The sequence below is a fragment of the Drosophila miranda genome (assembly GCF_003369915.1).
Source record: "Drosophila miranda strain MSH22 chromosome Y unlocalized genomic scaffold, D.miranda_PacBio2.1 Contig_Y2_pilon, whole genome shotgun sequence".
Lineage (NCBI taxonomy): Eukaryota > Metazoa > Arthropoda > Insecta > Diptera > Drosophilidae > Drosophila > Drosophila miranda.
The window spans coordinates 11,863,141-11,886,956 of NW_022881614.1; the positions used below are offsets into that span (position 1 = coordinate 11,863,141).

The 23,816-nt window shown below is 46.1% G+C and overlaps 3 protein-coding genes across 4 annotated transcripts; 2 read left to right on the forward strand and 1 right to left on the reverse strand.

The window, feature by feature from the left end:
• Positions 1 to 12,248: 12,248 nt before the first annotated feature.
• LOC117194023 (integrator complex subunit 8-like) lies at positions 12,249 to 15,801 on the forward strand. The gene is made up of 6 exons (XM_033398650.1): positions 12,249 to 12,528; positions 12,587 to 12,988; positions 13,052 to 14,077; positions 14,135 to 14,999; positions 15,071 to 15,533; positions 15,602 to 15,801. The coding sequence occupies exons 1-6, from the start codon at positions 12,414 to 12,416 to the stop codon at positions 15,719 to 15,721; spliced, it is 2,991 nt and encodes a 996-aa protein (XP_033254541.1). The 5' UTR covers positions 12,249 to 12,413; the 3' UTR covers positions 15,722 to 15,801.
• Positions 15,780 to 17,224, reverse strand: LOC117194025 (flap endonuclease 1-like). The gene is made up of 2 exons (XM_033398652.1): positions 17,018 to 17,224; positions 15,780 to 16,952 (listed from the first exon to the last, which is right to left on the reverse strand). Exons 1-2 carry the CDS (start codon positions 17,097 to 17,099, stop codon positions 15,874 to 15,876), a joined length of 1,161 nt encoding a protein of 386 aa, XP_033254543.1. The 5' UTR covers positions 17,100 to 17,224; the 3' UTR covers positions 15,780 to 15,873.
• Positions 17,225 to 17,503: 279 nt separating this feature from the next.
• Positions 17,504 to 22,697, forward strand: LOC108158781 (protein DEK). Of its 2 annotated transcripts, none has more exons than XM_017291455.2 (11): positions 17,504 to 17,587; positions 18,035 to 18,284; positions 18,885 to 19,381; positions 19,453 to 19,855; positions 19,923 to 20,023; positions 20,084 to 20,275; positions 20,345 to 20,536; positions 20,600 to 20,684; positions 20,756 to 20,880; positions 20,955 to 21,107; positions 21,176 to 22,697. In XM_017291455.2, the coding sequence occupies exons 1-11, from the start codon at positions 17,585 to 17,587 to the stop codon at positions 21,188 to 21,190; spliced, it is 2,016 nt and encodes a 671-aa protein (XP_017146944.2). In that variant the 5' UTR covers positions 17,504 to 17,584; the 3' UTR covers positions 21,191 to 22,697. The 2 variants fall into 2 exon arrangements, with proteins under 2 accessions (XP_017146944.2, XP_017146947.2); XM_017291458.2 differs by lacking the exon at positions 17,504 to 17,587 and adding an exon at positions 17,940 to 17,957.
• The last annotated feature ends 1,119 nt before the right edge of the window (positions 22,698 to 23,816 follow it).

Genomic DNA, 23,816 nt, shown 5'->3' on the forward strand with positions numbered 1-23,816 from the left:
GAGCATTCCGTCTGCGGCGTTCCCCTGTCTGACTGGGAAAGTGAGAAGAGAATTTCTCAACATTTCTCAACATTTTGCATCATTTCAGAAGCCATCAACGGCGACACGGTGGCAGAAAAGCTCGCCACAAAATTTTATTTTTTGCTGAAGAGATGTTGCCACCTTACCATCCCCCTGCGGAGTAGCTGCGTAGGTGTTCGGGGATGTCCGTCCCTCTGTCCGTCCCTCTGTCCGTCCGTATGTGCGGGCACTGTCAACTGTTGTTGAAAGATTTTCGTGTCGTTGTTTCCATGCCGCCTGCCACCAGACGACAGACATGAATTTTCCCGCAACAAAAGAACAAAAAATCCAAAGAAAAACGAATACATTTCGAAAATCTTTCTCGTTCCTTTAACATTTCTCTTGATATTTTCCTCGCGGTTTTTTGTCGCTTGCTCGGCGCAGCTCATACAAAACGTAAAAAGATTTAGAAATAGCAATGAATTTAGTTAATTTATGGCATTATTAATAACATCTATAGGAGAAAAGCGAAACTGTTCAAAAATGAGTGCCCACTGAAATGTTTTGTACCATACAGGCTAGAGAATAACACATCCACGTTCTCTCAATAGAAGAAGAAAGAGTCTTCATATATCTATTTATGCAGATAACTTGGGACAAATAATATCCTTTAATTTGAGTTATTTGAGGTTCTTTAAGAAGGGTGTGAATTGCTTACTTCCATTGCATTCCATTTAAGTTGTGAGAAACCCCAAAAGTAATAGCAATGTCAGACTACCTCGTAGAACATCGATAGCCCTTCAAGGGCTGAGTCTTGTAGCTGGTTTGGACAATGGGGAATCTCACTGGGTCAGCTTAGTTATGCAGAGATTATTGAATGTTAGCTGAGTTCCGATGCTTGTCTTGTGAATGGCACGAGCTATCAACCTGCATGAAATGCAAATAAGCGCCACAATGGAGATGCCAGCCAGCCGCGGCCCAAAACCAATTTACGACCCAATCAATAGAGCTTCAAAGCTGTTTCTTTGGATTTCATTTTGGCGTTTGTAGTTTGGCTTTTGTTTTTGGGTTTGTTTGGATCCGACTAACAGCGGGCTTCGATTAGTATTGGTCTCGAGTGGTTTCTGGTTTTCTAGAGTTCCATATTTACATTAATTTGTGAACAAAGTATGGCATATTATGCAAATATTTGACAGATTCTAGTCCGTCGGCTCCCCTAGCAACCAAACGAGATATATTCAAAGTGCAGCCCCCAGTGCTTGACGGTGGCATACTCAGCAATGGTTATAAAACTGTTCCGAGCTCTCCAGCCAATTGTTTGCCTGGAAACTACCAAAAAATCAATGGCTATCTGCTGGGATTAGTCGTGTATACCCGTCGTACCCAGCGTGGGGCGGAATGGTAAGCTCAGATTGAGACACAACTGACCCGAAACTGTCCGAGTGAAGCGTGAGGCTTTGTGGCGGAGATACCGATAACCTGGATGACTCTCTAGCTAGATCAGGCACTTAATTAATGTTATTTAGCATTGACTTGGAATTTAATAGTCCCCAGTTCTCAGTCCATGTCGCAATCGACATCGTCAAAACAGCTCGCTTTGTGCTGGACGCATTCCTTGGCGGCAACTTTGAACCCCACCGAGATTAAACATTTTCTGCTGATTCCAAACTATTGAAAGTGTAGATCAGAACGTCCCCTTTGTGTACAGGGCTCGGGAAACCATGAATGAGATTTCTCATATTCTTCAATTCCAACAATACCGAGAATATGTTTGTTCATATGTATAGAAAATTCCCCGAACTATGTTTGTGAAGCTCTTCAAGGAGAAAGTTAATTTTAGCCAGGGCCAGGCGAAAGGTTTTTCTTTTTCGAGGGCAATTTATTATTCAAATTTATGGCGATATTAAAACACGAAAATTGAAATAACACTTTTACGCATTTGACATTTTTATTGGCCACCCCCATAACCTGGCCCACCGCCACCCCTCCGTCGAAGGAGGGACGGGACTGACACTGACTGCCGCAAGAACAGCGAAACAGATAAAGAAGATTTGTACCAATTCCGATGCGAAGAAGACATTTTAAATTAAGTCTCAAGTCTCCTCGCCGCTGCCCCGATTGTGCCTAATTTATTGCATAATCATAGGAAAATGCCGAGACAACAAAGTAAAAAGATTATCGAACGTCTTGACCCCAAGAATAATAAAATAATATAGCAGTTATATGCCTGTATTTCGAAATTTAATTCGGTGGAATCTGTTTTTAAGAAACATTTTACCACTCCACAGAAATATTGATCGTAAGCAGATGAAAAATGCCATATACACACACACACACAACACTAGCGCATAGGCTATTGGAAATCGGAAACATGTAATTTGCATAAAATCACCTGATTGAACGTTAAATATTTTAAGATTCAGATTATAATGCAGAGAGATGAAATGCTCATAAAGTTCACGATCGGGCGGCACTAAAAAGAGACAACAATAAAATTGGGAGTACAACACTGAAAGAAATCGGTGTGAGCCGTCGAAGGAGAACCAAGAAAGTCTCCCTCTATATCTGTACAATTTCTTGCAGTGCAGAGGGGGATCTGGTGAATGAGGGAGAAAGAGAGGGAGGACTGTGAGCCCAACTTATGGAGCACCTTGCCTAAAGTCCAGCAAACATATTTGCATAAATTAACCAAATACCAAGCTATTTTACATTTTTAATGAACCACAGAAAATTTCTTATGCAGAATGAAATGATTGGGTACTGGGTACTCCCCCTTGGTCGCTTAACGTTTGTTGATTCTGTATTCTATTTCTTTATCTATTTTTATCCAAAGGTATTATAAATTAGAATTTTATGACAGCCATAGGTGGAAGATGGCACGAAAATGTGTCAGACATGTGAGCATAAATAAAAGAATTTCGAGTTAATTTGTTTTTGCTGCAGCTGAAAGCGCAGGGTTAAATGGGAGAGATTTAAATAGGAGGAAGCTGTTTTATTTACATGTCTTGCGGTTTTTATTCCCAGATAACTGTTAAAAAGAGACCGCAATATCGATACAAGCTGCAGTGCTGCAAAACGAAATACTTTCCGCCTATCGATACTATCTACCATTCTGAAGCCCTGAAAAGTATTTTCTTTAATTTTTGCTTTGATTATTTAATCTATAAAATTTAACAGGTATATTTAAGAACAAAATGTATAGAAACTTTTTTGAGTTTCCGATCTCTCCATCTATCACTTCAAAATTTATCCCAAGGATTGCGTTTAATTCATTCACTTTCAAACAATTTCTGTTTGGCGCGCAAAACTCTTATTCAGTCAATAGTGTCGAAAAGATGCCAGCAACACATGCTGGATATTATAGAACTAAGGAAATGTTTGTCACCTGAAGTTCCAATGATGGCAGAAAATAGTCAGTTTCTGTTTTAAAGCTATTTCAACGATATATAATATGAAAGTGGGAAATATGTATACAGGACACTAATCGTATGCCAAAATTGGTCTAAAACATGTCAATCTGAGAAAAGTAACTAGTAATGTTTCAAATCAGCTTAAAAACAGAATTTTCATATTAATTAATTGATATATGGTATAAAGGGGCTATACTCATAGTGGACACCTGTTGACCAGCAACAATCACGTAACATTCCATAAACACTTACGCTTTATTCCGTACACACTTACGTTTTTTGCTCTAATTTTTTGTTGACCTATTTTGTTTAAACCTAATTCTAGACACAATTCAATAAAACAGAGTAATTCAAATTTACATATCTTTTAAGAAATTGATCTATCAATCTGTTATGATCCGCCTCTTTGCCACCCTGGCCTATCGTTCCCAGCTAGCTCACGGGGAAGTCAGGGGTGTTTCCGACCCGATAAGCCAGGGGACGGATTGAACAAAACAAAAAAACAAAAAAAAACATACAAAAAAAACAAATCTAATTTATAGGACAGACTTGTCCTCGTTGGCACTTTCGTCAGCGGGGATAGTTGGTTTCGTTATCCCTAGCAGGGTCCCACCCTTCCATGAGCGCCACCTTTTGAATTCGCTCCCTTTTCATATTCAGGGTCCCGCTCTTCTTCTCGCTCTCGTCCCACCCAACTACCGTTTTCTATTCACTCATGACTCTTTTCAAATTTTCATTTTTATATCCACTATATTTTCATATTTAACTTGAACATTATTAATTAATAATCTAGGTTTATATAAAGGAAACAAATACTAGCACAAAAATACTAACAACAAAATAAACCCTATTTCGGCCGAATTGGCAGCCCCCTTTGATAAAAGTTGTTGCTTCCTGATGCTTGCTGATGTTTACGTTTGATCGTGGTGTCTTTTTATATGATCGTGATATATTGTTTAATTGTGGGTCGGACGGGTGTAGATGTGCGAAATGTGGTGATGTTATGTGATGTGTTATGAATGAGGGTATACATGCGTGGGTTGTGTGTGATGTGGGTGGATGAAGGTGGGTGTGTGTGAATCGTGTGTGTGTATTTCTGCTTTGAAGTCCGGATTCTTTCTCCGGGGGGCTGGTGTGTGGGGACAGAAACGTGTCTCCAGTCGGTGCTCCGCTGACGGTTCCTTGGTGCCGGTGCTCCGCTGACGGTTCTCGCATCAGTTTTCCGGCCTGGCCAGTACCGGGATGCTGCTGCCGATGTCCGCCGCTTCTGCTGATGTTGATGCCTGCCGCTGATGTCTTGGTGGGATCGTCGTCTCAACGATCACCGATTTTGTTTCCTTTTTTTCTTTCAGGGCACGTGCGGCCTCCACTATTCTCCACCGGAAACTCTCCCTTTTCTTCCTCCTCGCCCCGTTTCCTTTTCTCCCACGCAACTCTGCCACTACTTCCCAGGATCCACTGTAGATGCCGCTGTCTCTTTCTTCTCCAGCCCTGATACCTATCGGCTCTCTCCAAAACCGACCATAACACCACACTACCCTTGCCAGGATTACTCCGCCGAAACGGGAGTGCCAAGCTGGCGGGCTTTTTCAATTAAGGGGCCCCAAACGTAGGCCATCGCCCACACCCTGAGATTGAGAGTCTCTGGCTCCATCGACTGAGATGCCTGGGCTACTGCTTCAGATCCTTTGCGTGAAACACCCCAATACGTGAGCCTTGCAACGTCTCCAGCTCGTACAGACTGTTGCCCATACTCCGGATCACTCGGCACTTGACGTATTTTGGGCTGAACTTCGCGTTGATGTTGTTTTTAAATTTGCTCAACACGAAATTCCGCTTATATATCTCCTGACCCGGTGAGTACCTAATTTCTCGAGCTTTTCGATTATACCTGTTCTTCGCTCTGTTGTAGGATTTATGAGAGTTTCCTCGGACCTCATCTCGGACTATCTCCATCTTGTCACTCCTCGCCAAGGGTGACATTTGTGCATCATTTAGGGCGCCCAGTCTGCGTGCCAATTTATAATCTCGGCCGCTAGTAAACATGTGCTGCCCAAACAACACAAAGTATGGCGACGTCCCGATACCCGTGTGTATAGCGCTCCTAGCCACACACTGGATCTCCGTCAGCTTCTCGTCCCAGCGCGTGTGATCCTCACTAGCGTATGTCCTTATTGCTGCCAGTACAGTCTGGTTCACTCGTTCGGCCGCGTTCGCCTGCGGTGCATAGTTCCCCGACTTCAGGTGCGTTATGCTTCTCCTATCCAGGAATTGAGAGAATTCAGCTGACACAAATTGCTTTCCATTGTCGGTATGCACTATTTCAGGCACGCCAAACTGCGCGAAGACCTCGGCGTGCAAGAATCGGATCACGGCCGAAGACGTCGCCTTAGGCAAAGCCTTCAACCAGACATATCTGGACATGTGATCGAGGACTATTAGTATGACCACATTGCCACTTCGAGTCCTCGGATATGGACCCAGGAAATCCAGGTACAGTTTTTGAATCGGCCTCTCGGTTCTGGTTTCGGCCCCATGAGTGGACGGTGAACCTGTGTTGAATTTTTTGTTTCTTTGCAGGTGTTACAATCAGCCACATATGCCTTCACCTGCACGGTCATCCGGGGCCAATAATAGAACTGTCGCAGCCGTCCCAGTGTCCTAAACAGCAGTCCTTCCTCCACCTTCAGGTCTGGGAATTCATCCTCATCGCTCTGGACCGACTCAATTTTTCTTCGGTATTCTTCATCCTCGAAGGCTGTGGTGTCGAACTCCAGGAAGTCGATAGCGTCCACGTCAAAGGGACGTGACAGCATATCGGCGACGATATTTTCCTTTCCTTTGCGGTGCTCGATTTCGAAGTCATAAGCCTGGAGAGCCAACGACCACCTGGCTAGCCTCCCATCCAGTGCTTTGAACCGCATGAGCCACTGCAAACTCGCGTGATCTGTTATCACCGTGAATGGCATCAGTTCTACGTATGCACGGAACTTCTCTATGGCTCTTACCGCCGCCAGACACTCCTTCTCTGGCACGCTATAGTTGAGCTGTGCCCCTCTTAGCTTCGCCGAAAAGAATGCGATCGGGTGCTCTGCTCCTTCATCATCCCTCTGGAAGAGAACTGCTCCAATCCCCACGTGGCTCGCATCACACTGGATGAAGAAGTGCTTCTTAAAGTCTGGGTGATGTAGCACGGGGGCACTGGTAAGTTCTTTTTTGAGCTCCTCGAACGATTTTCCTGCCTCCTCCGTCAGCTTAAATTGCCCTTTTCCTTTCAGACAGTCTGTCAGAGGAGCCGAGAGTGCCGAGAAATTTCGGATAAACCGCCGATACCAGCCAGCTGTCCCCAAAAATCTCCGGATTTGTCTCACGTTCCTTGGCATTGGTATTTGGGTGATCGCCTGTACTTTCTCCGGATCTGTCCTAAGTGCGCCGTCGCCTACGATGTACCCTAAATACTTTAAATATTTATAGCCGAATTTCGATTTTTTTCTTCCAATTGTCAGGTTTGCCTCCTTGAGACACTTGGCCACTTCCTCTAACAGGTGTATATGCTCCTCAAACGTCCGGGAAATAACTAGTAGATCGTCTAAGTATTCAAAGACATGGCTTCGGAGTCGTTGTGGTATTACTCGATCCATCAACCGACACAGCCGTTGGGCTGCATTGCACAACCCGAAGGGCATCGATTTAAATTGATAGAGTGGTCTGCCCGGCACCGTGAATGCTGTGTACGTCCGACTTTCAGGCTCCAGCTCTATCTGCCAAAATGCGTGCTTTAAATCGATGCTGCTGATGTACACCGTATCCTCTACGCGGCTCAGAATTGACTCGATGCTCTGCAGCGGGTAAGCATCCTTCACGGTTAATTGGTTTAGTTTCCGCGCATCCAGACACAATCGGTTTTTTCCCGGCTTACGTACCAGCGTCACGCGGTTGCTCCACGGGCTCTCGCTGGTTTCGATGACTCCGAGGCGCAACATTTCGTCCACCTCGGCAAACAACAGCTCTTGCACCGCGGGAGACACCGGGTAGAATCGCTCCTTTACGGGTACGGCTCCCTCGATTAATTGAATTTCGTGCCTTTCGAGCGTCGTTCTTCCCAAACCATGTGTGTCGAATGCCCTGAAGTTGTTCTTCACCTGGTCCAGACGTGTCTGCTGCGTGTGCGTCAATTCGTGCGGTTCCGTTGGTCTACTCCTAGTCAGCACCTCAGCATCAATTTCGGCTAATTCCTTGTGTCGTTCTAGGCCTACTATATGCGGAGCCAGACCAAACTTCCGCCAGAAATCGACCCCTAGGTACAGCGGCTGTTTCAGCGAGGGACACAGGAACAACTCCATAGTCTGCTTCTGGCCTCCATACGTCATTACTGTCGACACATGTCCCAGTATTTTATGAGGAGTGCCGCCCGCTGTTTGTACTGAGAATTTCTTTATGTCTTGAAGTTTCAGCTCCAATTCTCCTATCAGTTCCAGGCCACCTTTCCCCAGAAGGCTCACCGATGCCCCTGTATCCAGTAGTCCCATCAGCGTCCTCGGGCCCAACTTCACTCGTGCGAATGGCCTGTCATCCTGACGAATTGCCGAGTGGACTGCAGCACACACCTGGAGCCGCCTTCTCTTTCGCCCCTGAAACCTGTCCCGAGCCCGCTGTGCTCTGACTGCTCCCGTTCGGATACTCTCATCGAGTTCGTCCCCCATTATCCGATTCCTGGCCTGTTCGTACTGCCGCTGTCTTTCCTTTATCGGCTTGCGCTCGGACCATCTAGCTTCGGGTAATACCGCTTGGTTAACCTTATATATGGTAGTGTAAATATTCTTATTGCTACTTCTTTCCTTAGGGGTATCTAATTTAACGTTGGAGGGCCTATCTATTGGCTGCTTCGCGGCGACGTGGAACTCGACTCCTCCAATTGCGTCGTGCTCCTTTTCGCGTTTCCCGATCGACATTTAGGACATTTAGGGAGGATGACCCCGGCCAGCCCGCACTTGTAGCAGAACAGGTTACGTACGGCCGACTCACACTCAAAATAGGTGTGACCCGGCTGAGCGCAATTCCAGCACTTCAGCTGGGTGCGGTCGCCTCCGGATTCCCTCGTCCTATGGACAGCATCCAATGCCTCGGTCTGTTCCTCCGGGTCGTGAGTGTTCGCATCCAATTCATGTACTTTGTGATCTTCCCTGCGCCTACTACCCCCATGGTCTGGACCGCTCTTTGTCCATCGCGTCGCCAGCAGTTTCTCGGCGTCCGCACACTCTTCTCGCAGCTTCTGGAGATTTGGTATCTGCATTGGATAAATCACCCTCGAAATTGCATCCCTAATATTGATCTTTATGATCTTTATTAGATCATAATCCGAGAACGGATTCAGCAATCTCGACCTCAACACCAACATCTCCTGGATGTACTGGTCCGCCGACTCCCCGTGGCGTTGTCGGCGTTCCCTGAGCTCTTGCTCTCGCTCGAACTCTGTCCGACGAACTTGAAACTGTTGCTGGAGACCATATCTCAGATTCGGCCAGTCCGGCATTCCTACCGTCCGCACATGCATCCAGTACCAATCCCTTGCGTGGCCACTGACCAATGTGTGAAAGGCTTTCAACACCTCCGCCCACGGTACCTGATACGACGCCTGTAGATGCTCCACCCGGAATATGAATTCCGCCACGGGCATCCCCTTTGGATCGCCGTCGAAGCTAAGTCCCCATCTTCGTATCTGCACTTGCTCCTGCCTAGCCTCTCCGAAACTCGGTCGATTCCTGTTAGGGTTTGCTCCTGCGCCCATCCCGTTGAACAGCCACTCCTCCACGGGTCTCTGATCGGCTTGGGTCCTCTGATCGGCCTCCAATGTTCGGTTGTCCACGAACAAGTGCGTTGGATGTGCTTGCTGGTTCCCGGGTGCTTCCTGTTGACCTCCTCCCAGACTGGTTGCATTTGATCCCCGATTCCTTCCATTCGCATCACTCGCCGTTCGCTCCGCTTTTAACGAACCCACCACAGCGTTGATCTCTCGCATGAACTCTAGCATGTCTGCTTGCATTGACGATCTCAGCGCTTCCATTTGCTGCCCGAGCGACGCTCGGTAGGTCTCCTGTGCTTGGGCTAAGGCTGCGTTCACGGCTGAGCTTAACTCGGACGGTAACACCAGGTCCTTACGGGTTCGCTGTTGACCTCCTACCGCTCCGGCCTCTGGGTCCTCCTGGTGCAACCCCGCATGTACGTTTTCCGCCACTTGCGACGGCCCTTCCGGCCTACTGCCGGCTTTACCGTCCTGGGACCGAGTCGTCGGCATGTTGTACGGCTGGTACCTGCGCTGTGCCTCTGGGCTACGCCTTGTCTTTCCCGACCCTTTAAAAATCTCCGGGTCACTCATCAACCAATTTTCCTAACGTACTCCTTTCCTTCGTCTATTCCCTATTTACTTAACTATCTTGGTGATAAATAAATTGGATTGTTTATTATCTGTTTATTATTATTAGTTCCAGGCTAATTAATCCTCAATACCTTCAATCGTAACGAGAAAACAAATAAATAAATAGTGCAATAAATAAATAAGCGAATAATTAATTCAATGCTTAGATAACCAAATAAATAAATTTAAATACATAAATCGGTTAATTTAAATCAATAAATTGATAAATCTAAATATCTAAATTGATTCAATCAAATAAATAAACACCTACATCTACAATTAATCGCCTAATTAAATGCAACACTAAATAACTAAATACTTCCTCTTCCAAACAAAAACTCTTTTTCCGATGACTTGCCTAATGCCTACTTCTAAAATTGCTTTTAAACAATGCTAGCGAGAATCGTCAGTCCTCAAAAAAAAATGATTTCCCTTTGGGTTTTCTTGCTTCGGCTTTCCAATAGTCTGCTAAATCACTAACAAAAAAAACATATAATTCCCAAACTGCTTCAGACAAAAATTCACCTTTAATTTGTTTGGTGGGACGAGAGACAACTGCATTAATTGTTTTGCAGGTGAGCGGACTCCCTTTTTTTCCCCTTGCTATTTACCTTCGCTTACTTTTTCTAAGTGCCAACTCCCTTCGCTGTTTCCTCCCTCAGATCACCGTGGATCCCCCAGAATCGGACAACGACGTTAATGCCTCTGGACATAACCCGGACCACGACTCGACAGATCCTCCGGCACCTCTTCCTCTTTTCAGATCCAGACAGCGAGCTCCACGAGTCGGACAACGAGGCTACTACCACCTGGTAATACCTGGACCACAACTCGGGACACACACTTCCTTCCCTTCTACCTCCGACACATAACTACCATGTCCATTTTCCTCTCTTCTACTCATCTCAGCGGCTACGACGGCTAGGATTTATTCCCGGCTCGCGGACCGGCTGAGTTTCGTTCTACCAGGGTTCCATTTTACACCGGGTCTTTAAGACTCGCGTTTAAAATCGATCCCTTCTATTACCATTGGGCGCCATTTGTTATGATCCGCCTCTTTGCCACCCTGGCCTATCGTTCCCAGCTAGCTCACGGGGAAGTCAGGGGTGTTTCCGACCCGATAAGCCAGGGGACGGATTGAACAAAACAAAAAAACAAAAAAAAACATACAAAAAAAACAAATCTAATTTATAGGACAGACTTGTCCTCGTTGGCACTTTCGTCAGCGGGGATAGTTGGTTTCGTTATCCCTAGCAGGGTCCCACCCTTCCATGAGCGCCACCTTTTGAATTCGCTCCCTTTTCATATTCAGGGTCCCGCTCTTCTTCTCGCTCTCGTCCCACCCAACTACCGTTTTCTATTCACTCATGACTCTTTTCAAATTTTCATTTTTATATCCACTATATTTTCATATTTACCTTGAACATTATTAATTAATAATCTAGGTTTATATAAAGGAAACAAATACTAGCACAAAAATACTAACAACAAAATAAACCCTATTTCGGCCGAATTGGCAGCCCCCTTTGATAAAAGTTGTTGCTTCCTGATGCTTGCTGATGTTTACGTTTGATCGTGGTGTCTTTTTATATGATCGTGATATATTGTTTAATTGTGGGTCGGACGGGTGTAGATGTGCGAAATGTGGTGATGTTATGTGATGTGTTATGAATGAGGGTATACATGCGTGGGTTGTGTGTGATGTGGGTGGATGAAGGTGGGTGTGTGTGAATCGTGTGTGTGTATTTCTGCTTTGAAGTCCGGATTCTTTCTCCGGGGGGCTGGTGTGTGGGGACAGAAACGTGTCTCCAGTCGGTGCTCCGCTGACGGTTCCTTGGTGCCGGTGCTCCGCTGACGGTTCTCGCATCAGTTTTCCGGCCTGGCCAGTACCGGGATGCTGCTGCCGATGTCCGCCGCTTCTGCTGATGTTGATGCCTGCCGCTGATGTCTTGGTGGGATCGTCGTCTCAACGATCACCGATTTTGTTTCCTTTTTTTCTTTCAGGGCACGTGCGGCCTCCACTATTCTCCACCGGAAACTCTCCCTTTTCTTCCTCCTCGCCCCGTTTCCTTTTCTCCCACGCAACTCTGCCACTACTTCCCAGGATCCACTGTAGATGCCGCTGTCTCTTTCTTCTCCAGCCCTGATACCTATCGGCTCTCTCCAAAACCGCCCATAACAAATCATATAAAATTATGTGTTCAGGTATGGAAGTCCCATCTAGCTAGTAACAGCAAATCGAATATCAAAATCATGGAATATGGTTTTCCAGCCCTTGACGGAGAATGATTAACCCATTGTAGACCAAGGCAATATTTAAATATTTAGCCATAAATAATGAAAATTTCATATGTTTTGAGCAGTTCGGGTGAAAGATATCGTGGTTTTTTTTTTTAAGTTCAGATTAAAGATTGGCATGGATCTACAAGAAGAATTTAAAATCAGTAATATTTTCCGCCGTTTACCTCAAGTCGTTGAACTGTTTAAATAGAGGGGCTTAAGTGGGCCAAGTTCGTTTTATATTTTATCGGTCCGCTGCCCACAGAGTTTAATTTTGTTTTGACTATTACAATTTGTCGAAAAACAGAATGGATGATCCGCTCAAACCCAAGCCGGTGCCACTGGCGGCCGAGACGGTCTTGTGGTTTGAATTCCTGCTCGATCCGCACAAGATAACGCAGCACCTGCAGCGCGCACATCCCGGTAAGAGGCAAATTTTCCACTTGTAGAGCTCTGGTGACACAACTACGGTTTTTTACAGAACCCAGCGCCCTCGAGTTGATCATGCAGTTCATCAGCGTGACGCCGGACACGGCGGTAGCGTCCGTGGGGACGCCTGGAAGTGACCTGCAAAACCTGCCGGGCGCCACTGTGGGAGGAGCAGTGAATTCACCCACGCCCGCGGCTTCAGCACCTCTCAATGTCTGCCCGCTCGCACAGCAACAGCAGTGGCCAGAGGAGAATGGGCTGGATCTCACCAGAAAGCAGTTGGCACTGAAAATTCTCGAGTTGAAGGTTGCCACATGGCTGCGATGGGACCTAGACATGCTGGATAATAACCTGCCCGTGCTAATGCAGCTCGTCTTGCTGCGTGATCTCTGCACCATTAGCTATGGCCGCAATCTGAGCATACCCCTTGCAAGTGACTTCGATTTGAAAATATGTAAGTCCGAGCGACGGCTGAAACGAAAGAACTGGATAATCTTTATCTTTATATTTCCCTTAGCCGCATTTGGGAACGAGCGAGCTGCGAGGTTTGCCCTCACCATCTATCACCGCCTACTGCTACGGCTGCAGCTCGTCAAGGAGAGTTCTCCTTTCAGATTCCAGCCGATCGATCAGCTGCAACAGTTCCTGGAGTCGCCAACGCAGCCTTCGATTGAGTATCTGCAGCAGCTTTGCGCATCCAGCAAGCCGTTCTACGTGTTCCACTACGAAAGCTTTGTGACCCTGCATTGTGATGATGTCAGCACTGGCCAGAACTACGACATAATGCATCTGATCACCCCCCAGGAGCTGCGGGCCCAAATCAACTACGAGCTGGCCCACTATTACCTGTACACCAAACAGTATGTGCTGGCGAGGGAGGCGGCTGCCGCCTGCAACAACAACTTGCAGGCGATATCACCGCAGACCACCCTGTACTTCTGTCACATTCGGCCCGTGGAGCTGGAGGGGCTGCTGCTGGCCTGCGGAATCAGCGCCCAGAAGCATACTCTGATGGAGCGTTTCCATCAATCGTTGCTGAACAACTATGCGGAGATTGTGACGATTCTGCGGCTGGATAACCATGCACGCGAAATTCCGCTGGTCAGTAGACGCAATCTGGAGCTGGACCTTGAGGGCGCCATCTCTACGGGACAGCTCAAGGATACGATGCAACTGCAGCTGCAGGTGGCGGCCCTCAATATGGTGCGGATCATCTTCGAATGGGGCAGCATATTTGGCAGCGTGGAGTACTTTGAGAAGTATCGCGAGCTGGACTATCTGCCGCCTCTTGTGGAGGCCTTGACAGAGGTGCTGCCCAACTGCAACAAGGCGCAACAGTCAGCCCTCAAGCATTTCCTCATCGACTGTATGCTCCACCAGGCACAGCCACAGCAGTCGAAGCAGTTGCTGCAGATCGTGCGGGATTTGGGTATCTTCACGGTCGAGGAGCTGGACGATTTGGATGATCAGATGCTGCAGGCAGCCCCTCCCGTGCCGAACAGTTCTCTGGCCTCGCTCACTGACTGGATGTGCCACTCCAAAAGTAAGTGGCAATCGATGCGGTTTTCCCATTTCTAACCCCTTTGTGTTTTCTGTGCAGGTGCCCGTGTGGACGTCGCTGCCCTAGAGCGGCAACTGATCAGCTGTGAGAATGCGAACACCGTGAGGATTCTGCTAGTGAAGCTGTGTGGAACGGCGCCGGGAAAACCCCTGTGTTTCATAAGTCCCAGCTGGGATGTGCCTCAGCCACTAAAGGCAATGGTCATGGCGATGCCAGTGAGTTTCCTGCAGGATTTCAGCTACGTGCTGCTCGGAAAGGCGCGAGAACTGGCGACGAGGGGCGACTACATTGAGGCCGTGTCCATGCTGAGTGTGTTAAAGTCAGAGACGCAGCGCCAGGAGATAGCCGGTAATACTCAGTTGATGTGCAAGCTGCTCACGTGGGAGATTCTGAACATACAGATAACGCAGAGCCTGGAGGAGTGGCACCAGAATCCGCTCGACCTGCAGTCGCTGGGAGCGCGATGCAAGCAGTGTCTAAGTGTACTCCAGGCGGGCGACTCCATATTGCCTAGGCCGGACATACTCGAAAGCTGTGCCATTATGCTGCTCAATCTGACAGATTTCCCGCCACTCCTCTACCTGGAAAAGCGGACAGGTCCTCTCGAACTAACTCTGGCCTTTGCAGCCACCTTCATTGAAATGGAAAAGATGAAGACCAACAAGAAGGTGTCTCGCGATGCGTGGGAGCTGATGGTGAGCATGTTCCTCAATGTGCCCAAGCGTTCAACGCCATCGAGTGGCGGCAGTAGCTCTCTCCAGACATTCTTGCAACGTGTTCGCCATCAGAATATATTTGGTCTGGCCATCTCCATGCTGGGAAAGCTGCACAACATACTCAAGGATGATCCCAATCACGATCTGAGCTGTGAATACATGCACCTCTGGCCCACCAGCGTTAACAAGTGAGTCCCATATATCGTCCCCTATTTATACTTATATAATCTCTAAGCGAATTTTGTTCCCATCCTCTTAGCCCCATTAGCTTTAGCCTGCGTAGTGTTTGCGAGACTCTTCAGTGGCTGCTGTCCGAGGCTCTGTCATACTATCCGCAGACCATTTCCTGGCTTAAAATGAAGGGCGACCTGGACCTGGCCATCGGGAATAACGAATCCGCGATGCGGTGCTATGTAAATGCCCTGGTGACCGGAACGGACTACTGCACGATGCCGCTGCAGCGCAATGTGGCGGATGACTATGTCATTCGCAAGATGATTCGCTGTGCCGCCAATTTGGGCTGTCATATGCAGGCCACCGTCCTGTGTCAGTTTCTCGAGGAAATCGACTATGGGATTGTGTTTAAAAATCTCAGCGAGAAGTCGTCAAACTTCACCGATGCCATGGATTCGTACTACAGCTGCATATGGGACACCACGCTTCTGGAGTTCATTGTCAATCTGCATGCGAAACGAGGCGAGCACAGTCGAAAACTGGAGGCGGTAAGCCAATCCCCCAATCCTTGAGAAGCACTCACTCACTCACTCTGTCACTTTCGCCCTTCACACAGATCTCCATGATGGGCACTTTGGAGCTGAATGCCAATAACAACGAGGAAATCAAACGAGAAAGCGCCATGGTGCGCAAGTCTCGCTTCATTCGCGCCCTGGCCAAGCAGTATTTGCTGTAGTCGCAGACGCAGGTTAACATCCACATCCACACAAATCCAAAAGAAGACCAACTAGAAATAAGCTCAAATCGATGTAGTTATAATATTAATTGTAGGCTTTAAATATGTTTAAGTTAAGATTAAAAAAAATTGTACGTTTTTGTAGATAAAAACTATTTGGGTCTTCTGCCACGTGCGGCACCGCCGCTGGTTTTTGCCTTCTTGTTGTTGGCACTCTTTTTTGCCTCCTCGGCCTTCCGCTTGGCTGCATTCACGGCATTCGGTGTGCTAGGCAATGTTTTAAAGAAGCTATCCAGTCGCACTTGGGTCCGAGCATGCTTGGACTTGAACAGTTTTTTGGCACCGTTGCGAACACGCTCCTCGCTGAACTGCCTGTCCCCGCAGAGGAACTTGACCAGTCCCTCTTCGTCGGGTTCCGTCCACTTGAGATCAATGGCAGAGGCATCGGCCACCTCCGGCTCAATGAAAAGCTCGCGCGCCACCTTGTAGTTCCAGTTCTCGGGCACCGTGTACTTGCTGGTGTCCAGGTTATCCAGTATGGTCTCAATATCCCTATAGTTGTTGATCAACTCTATGGCACGTTTCGGGCCGATGCCCTTGATGTTCTCGCAGTAGTCGCAGCCCAGGAGGATGCATAGATCGATGAACTCGCGGTTGTTGACCTCTAGACCCTCGAGCACCTTGTCGTAGCTAAACTCCTTGACCGGCATCTTACGGGCCTCGCTGTATGTGAGATACCTAAGCAGCTTTGTTGACCCAAATGTCAGCGCATCCATATCCTCCGTCGCCGTGGCATACACCTTTCCAGCCTTGACGAGCGCTGCACACTGTGCCTCTGCCTCACAGGGGGCGTCTACATCGGGAACTCCCATCAGGGACAGCAGTTCCTTGGCTTCGCGAGCATGCTCTTTGGTAACTCGAACCAGGCGACGATTGAATTTCTCGATCTCCGCGTCATCGCCGGCGTCCGTGGCAGCCTTTAGGGCCTTCTCCGCCTCCTCACGGCGCTCGGCACGCTTGGCCAATTCCCCAGACTTCAAAACTGGAGGCTTACCATCAAACACATACACAGGCTTTATTCCGTTGTCCAGTAGTAGGATGGTGCGATAAAATATGCCCATCAAATGGGACGTGGGATCTCCGTTGACTGTCTCCAGCTGAGCTCCCTCCGACCGCACTGCTATGAGGAACTGGTACAAGCACATACTGGCATCGATAGCCACCTTACGACCTACAAAGAATAGGATCGGATAAGGTTTAAGAGGAGTTCTTTTGTTCAACCCAATTCAGACTCACCAAACAAATGCTTCATTTCACTCTCACGTATGGCCTGGGGCGCCAGGTCCGCTATGAGCTTTGATAAGCCCAAAATTCCCATGATAAGTGTGTGATCACTGAATTTCGAGTACGTAAATAAATATAAGGTTTATTTTATTCTAAGGTCACTCCGGCGTTTCCAAATTACTTTTTCCTGACAAACGTCGTGCGCTTTTTTTGCGACCAACCACTTTCGATAGTAACGATGAATTCCTTGCCGGCCGGCCATCGGTGTCTTCGATAGTGTAGAGTAAATATTAGAAAACGAGATCTATATAATTTAAACAAAAAAACGACACTTTATAACATAAATTATTAACTATTAATACCAGCACTTTAAAAGCAGTTGTCTGGTGCCTTTTACCATTAGTATTTTAAAGCAATATCTATCAGAAAGAAATATATCGCGACAAAACGGAACCCTGATTCATATTTGATATTTTTTAGGCACTGTTCCGTGCTGATGCGGTACCATCGATAGTGACACCACTAGTAAATGTGTGAATGTGTGTCGGCTGACGGAAAAATATAAAAACCATTAAAAATATGGTACGTAGAATTCTGAAAATGGTTTTAAAACAAAGTTGCGAGTGTGTGCCAAGGACGCGCATTGAAAACGGCTAGTTGGCAAATGCTTTTGTGGTGTAAATAGAGCGCAACAAATATTGGCTCCAGAGAGGATGCGGATTGCCCGACTATTGTTCTCTCCCCGCTCATTTTATGTGTATAAACATGGCGTCGTAGCGGCCCATAGCTAGGTTTCAGTGCGTGGGAGTGAGACAACGAGTGCGTGCGCGCCTCATAGATTTGCAATGTTGTTTTTCAATTTCTATCTCCTCTCCCTCTTGCTCGTCGTGCGGAAGACACGCATACAGAAGCTCTCGAACTCATTCCCGAATAAAACGCACAAAATCGAATGGTAGATGGTGGTCGCCGCCAAAAATTAGCAAGTGAAATAAAATTGTGATTTCGTATCTCTTTCCACTCTATTACCAGGATGCTAACAAAGCGGCAGAAACGGCAACAAAAGAGAATGCCGCCGACAAGGTAAACGAGGCGAAGGCAGTGGAGAATGCAGCGGCGGCCGCCGAGGACCGTGATGAAGAGTCGAAAGGAGCCGAACAGGGATCCGATGCAACGACACCCCCTGACGACGATGGGGCCTCCGCCACCACTGCTGATGACGTCGCTGATAAAAAGCCCAAAGGAGACACAGTGGAAGCCCCCACCCCCGACTCGGATGCAGGTAAATAAAAGCCACGCGCCCACAACGACAACCTGCCTATGTAGCAATGTCGTATTAATCGTGCTCGTTGGTGTTGGTGAAGAAAGAGCGAGAAAAACAAAAATCATAAAATGAATTTTGCGCGCGTTTCGCAACGCGGCGAAATGGGTTCATTTTCATCTGTCCCCAGCAGAGAGTGTTGTGGTAGGGGGGACATGTGTTCGCCGGCCCACATGCATATGTGTGTGCGTGTTCCTATTGGCTTTCTGCTGCTTATTTTAAGAGTTTCCGTGTGGCGCTGTCGTCTAAACTGTTCGTCGATGTATATGTTCCATGGTTCGAACCCCACAAGAGCGAAAATCTCCTCTCCCATCGGAGTAAAAGATAATTTTCGTTTTTCATTGGCTATTGTTCATGCTAATCCTTTCCAATGGGGTTTTTGCGTAGTAAAGGCCGAGGTATAGCAACATTTTCAGTATTCATAGTTCCTTGCGCTCCTAAGTGAAGTTAGCTCTGGACTTCCCAAGGCTGAAGACAATTCCTTTTTCCAGCAATTAATCTTTCTTTGATTTACAGAAATTTCTAATTAGTTTTAATCCTTTTTTTTCTGTGTTTGCGCAGGCGCATCGGACAAAACGGAGGTATCGCCTGATCCGGTGAAGAAGGTTAGCATTAACAACAGCAAGGATTCAAAGAAGGAGGATGCAAAACAGGAGGATGAGGATGAAAACGAAGACGATGCCGATACTCAAGGGAATGAGGAGGACGATGACGAGGACAAGGCTAGCGATGAGGAGAGCGACAGGACCACTAAAACCGCTGCAGACGAAAAACACAAAGGTAGTGATGCCAAGGATGGGGCCAAGGGAAAGACAGTTGCGGGAGCTGACAAATCGGCCCCAGCCAAGAAACCATTGTCGAAGCCCAAAAATGGTAAGGTGGAGAAGGCAGAGGACGACGACGACGAAGAAGCCGGAGATGCTGGCGAGGACGATGGCCTGGATGAGAACAATGAGGTGGCAGAGGACGATGAGAATGTCGTGGCTTTGGCGGAGATTGATCGCATCAATGAGAACATCAACAAGACTCGTGTCGACGGCCTACAGACCCTACATGCGGTGAGCGGACGAAATGAGATTATCATTCGGAGAATAATTGATTTAACATCGAATATACAAATCTGTTTTAGCTCTGTTTTGGGGCCCAAGGCAAAAACAATGTTGTGAAGAAGAATCTGCGCTCCTTTGCTGGATTCGAGTTCGCCAAGGACTCGACGGAATACAACAAGAAACTCGATGCCATCAAGAAGGTGGAAAACAAAGGACTTCGGAGCATTTGCGAGATTCTCACATTGGATCGCAAAGGCAGCAAGAATGAAATCGTAATGCGAGTGCTCAAATTTCTAATGGAGCCAGACGAATCGCTGTGCTTGGAGCAGGGCGACGAAGACGAGGAGGAGCCAGAGGATGACCTGGACGAAGAAGAGGAAGAGGTCAGCGAGGATGACAAGAAACGCAAGAGCAGCAAGTCGGGTGGCAGAGGATCTGCTCGCAACTCTAGCGGACGTCCCCGGCGCACGACGGCTGGCAAAAGTAAGTCAAATACAATCATTAGTTCGAGAAGATCCTTAACCCTGACCTTTGTGTCGTCTGCTTTCAGAAATGTCTGCGTACGGTGACTTGTCCAGCTCCGAGGAGAGCGAGCAGAAAGTTCCGGTGACCAAGCGGAGACGCAACGATGACTCAGAGTCGGGTTCAGACGTAAGTATTGCAGCGGATAATGCAAAAACGAGATTCTCTAATTTACACCATCAATTACAGTACAATCCTTCGGCCAACTCAGACTCTGATGCCGGTCGTGGCGGCGGCGGCGGCGGTGGTGGTGGTGCCGCTAAAGCTGGTCGCAACGTGTCTGCACGAGGCAGTCGGGGTCGTCCAGCGCGCAAGAGTCGGCGAAGAAATTCGGATTCTGAGGAAGAAGAGGAGTCCGAACTATCCGATGCCGATAGCGATGTATGTCTACCCCCTGTGCCCTTCCAAGTCACCTTCTAATCAGCAACGATCTTTCTACACTTCTAATAGGTTCCGAAGCGCAAGCGCCCAGCCGTAACTGGTAAGCGTGGGAGACCGGCGGTCACTTCCGTGGCTGGACGACGGGGACGTGGACGGGGGGCACCTGCGCGAAAACGCAAAGATTCCGACAGCGAAGAGGATGACATTTCCGAAGATGAGGAGGAGGAGGAACTGTCGGAGTTTGGCAGCGACCAAAGTGAGGTAAGCGAAATAACAGACATGGAGGGCATAGAGGGGAAAGGTTGTAACATCTCCATCTTGCAGGATGTACGCCCCAAGAGGAGTAGGAAGCCCACAACGCCTGCGAGAAATAGCAAAGCTAATAACAAGTCAAAACCAGCTGGAAAGGGTAAGCTTACCAGCACCTTTGAACCATTAATTATTTTTTAACCTCCGCCTCTCTCTGCTCGATGCATCCAGCCGATGGTCGATCAAAAAAATCAAAGAAAGAATCGTCCGAGGAGGAGGATGATGATGTCGATGACAAAGATGAGTCTGACGAGGATGAGCCACTAACCAAAAAGGGCAAAATGGCATTCCCAACGGTGAGTAGCCGCTAGCTCTGGCTATTGCTAATTCGATCTTAAATCGTGTGGTATGGTATACCTTTTGATTGCAGGATGAGCAAATACGCGGCTATGTCAAAGAAATATTGGATAAGGCAAATCTGGAGGAGATAACCATGAAAACAGTTTGCAAGCAAGTCTATGCGAAATATCCAGAATTTGATCTAACAGAAAAGAAAGACTTCATTAAGGCCACAGTAAAAGCGGTAAGCAAACATCAGTGAATTAGTATCTTTGCCTATTGATCGGTCTAATCGCAATCCCTATGCTACAGTTAATTGCGACATAAAACGAAGACGGGGGGCATCTTCAAGCCGGAGGAAGGGCCAGGTCCTGTAAACAAACCAAGCAAAATAAAACAAACAGCGGCAGAAAAGTAACCTTTGCCACCCTTTGAGAGCTGTTTCAACACCATCCAACGTTCGGCGTAGTTCAAGAAAAGTAACTCTAGCTCTCCTATAAGTATATGATGATTTGTGCTCGTAAAGCTATCTGCAGTTAATCTTAACTCAAGTTAACTCAACGACAGAGTCATTCGAAAAATACAATGACGTCTCCTGTCCACTCTTATATATATTCACATGTATATATAACTTCTTTTTGATCCCAGAAAGCGACGCCCCCGCGCTTTAACTTTCATTTATTTAATGGCTAAATGTGCTCTTGACAGCTCTGCAAAATGTGTGTAAATTAAGCCAAGGAGAAATTTGTAAAAATCAGCTTAAAAAACGTACTAACATGTAGCTACTTTGATTGACATTCAAAAGAAAAAAATTTTGTATTTAAAGTTAAGGCAAGATAAATAAAACAAAAAAAGAAGAAAGTAAAAGTAAAAATCGAAAGAAGAAAAAGGAAAAATAAATAACCAAAATTCACACACTGACAGCAGTACAAAAACATAATAATGAATGAAGGAATTAAGCCACTTTGCAAGTAGATGGAAGAAGACTTAAAATTTAAATTATTGCAACACTTTTTGGCAATGTAAAAAATTCAACTTTGGGCGAGTAACTGTAGTTTTAAGGCGCAGACACACACACACGCACGGCAGAGAGGAGCGAGGGAATTGAATGATAATTAATTGATGATCCCCTCCCGCCGCACCCCCATAATCCTATTCAGATCAAGTGCTTCACCATCACACCTAGTAGTTGAGGATTGAAAGGAAGAGAAGAGATACATAGGTTTCTCGGCAACATAACGCAAATGGGAACACGCTCACACGCCACGGATGAGTGCATCAAATAAATGAATGAAAGAGTTAAATATTATAAATATTTATAAATGTAAACAAAGGCGGAAATAGATGTATGTTAATTTTAAAAAGAAAAAAGGCAGTACACAACACAAAAGGGAATCAAGCAAATCGTTGAATTATCGACGAAAGGAATCGTACAGAACAAATTCAAAATATATATCTAGAACATCAGCATTCTCAATGTAAGTTTTCTTGTAGTAAACTCGTTCATAAATAGCAGATCAAAAATCCAAAATTATACAAATAAAAACAAATTGATGTATGTTGAATTGCCCAATCTATTATACCTACTGATACGCACTGTACTATGTATGTATGTCGTCTAGTTTAAGAGTTTACAATATGAGGTAGTCTGCCTGACGAATCCAGCTGAAATGGATGGTTGGATCGATCTAGCAGGCACTAAGCTCTATAAATATATACATATACATATTCTGTTGTTCTAACTTTAAATGTTTCTTTGCGAAATGCTTAAGAGGGATGAGATGAACAAGAAATGATATATATATCAGTAATAAAATGCGAGAAGTTAAGTAAAAGCAAATCTGTGTGCTGGAATAACTAATGGTAGGGAAGGGGAGGGGATGGGGTGTGCATGTGGTAAGAAATTATTATTGTTTTTTTTTTTGCCCCTGGCACCCTACATGAGCTCCATACAATAAACGGTATCGTTTTGTGGTTTTAATATGGGGAAATTTATTTGAGAAAATTGGAATATTCAATATTGAGGACATTTCATTGGGTATATACGATTTACGATCTATTGCAAGTTGAAAGGTTAAGCTAATATCCATCAGACTCTGACCAGCCGAATATACGAAGATCACGCAGATAGGGCTGTAAATTGCAGATATTTCATGGTTCAGTTATATATGTATTATCAAAAGATATGGATATATCAACAAATGTTATTAAAACAACAACAAAAAATATATATATGTTCCAATTTCTGGTTAAAAAAATACGATATAATATCTATGTATCTATGCATATGTTAATATGAGTTATAGAAAGGTAGAAAGGGATTTTGGTATATTCAATTGCCCCTGCAAATAGCACGTAATTTAAATCAAATATAAAGAAATACATCTATGTATCAATTTCAAAAATATCATTTGATTGCAAAATAAACGGCTTGACATTGGATCCAAAAAAATGCTGAATTGGGTTTTAAAATGGACTTCTAAGGGTAGATGGACCATACTTACCTCTCTGCAGATCGAACAGGAGGCCATCAGGGGATTCGAGACCTTTGCTGAAACTATAAGAGGACAAACGGCTTCCCGATGTTATATAAAACAGGTCTAGGCCAATCTAAACTAGCAGAATTCCATATGTACATCAAACTGTTTGAGATATGCCTTGCACAGATACTATTCAAACCCTTCCTAGTCCCAGACCTATGCCACACTTTGAGAGGAGTTGTTAGACAATATACAGTATACAAATGGTGGATCTATAAAGATATACATATGTAGATATAGATGGGCTTTGGAGGCAATGTTATCCGAATATATAGCAAGCAAATGATACCTTGAAACTATACACATAATTATCTGTTTATGTTCATGATCGACTGAAGTCTACTCTGGGGAGGGAGCACTGCACTGCACTGTTTGGGATATCGGATATCGTCGCAGTTGCTATGAAAATATAT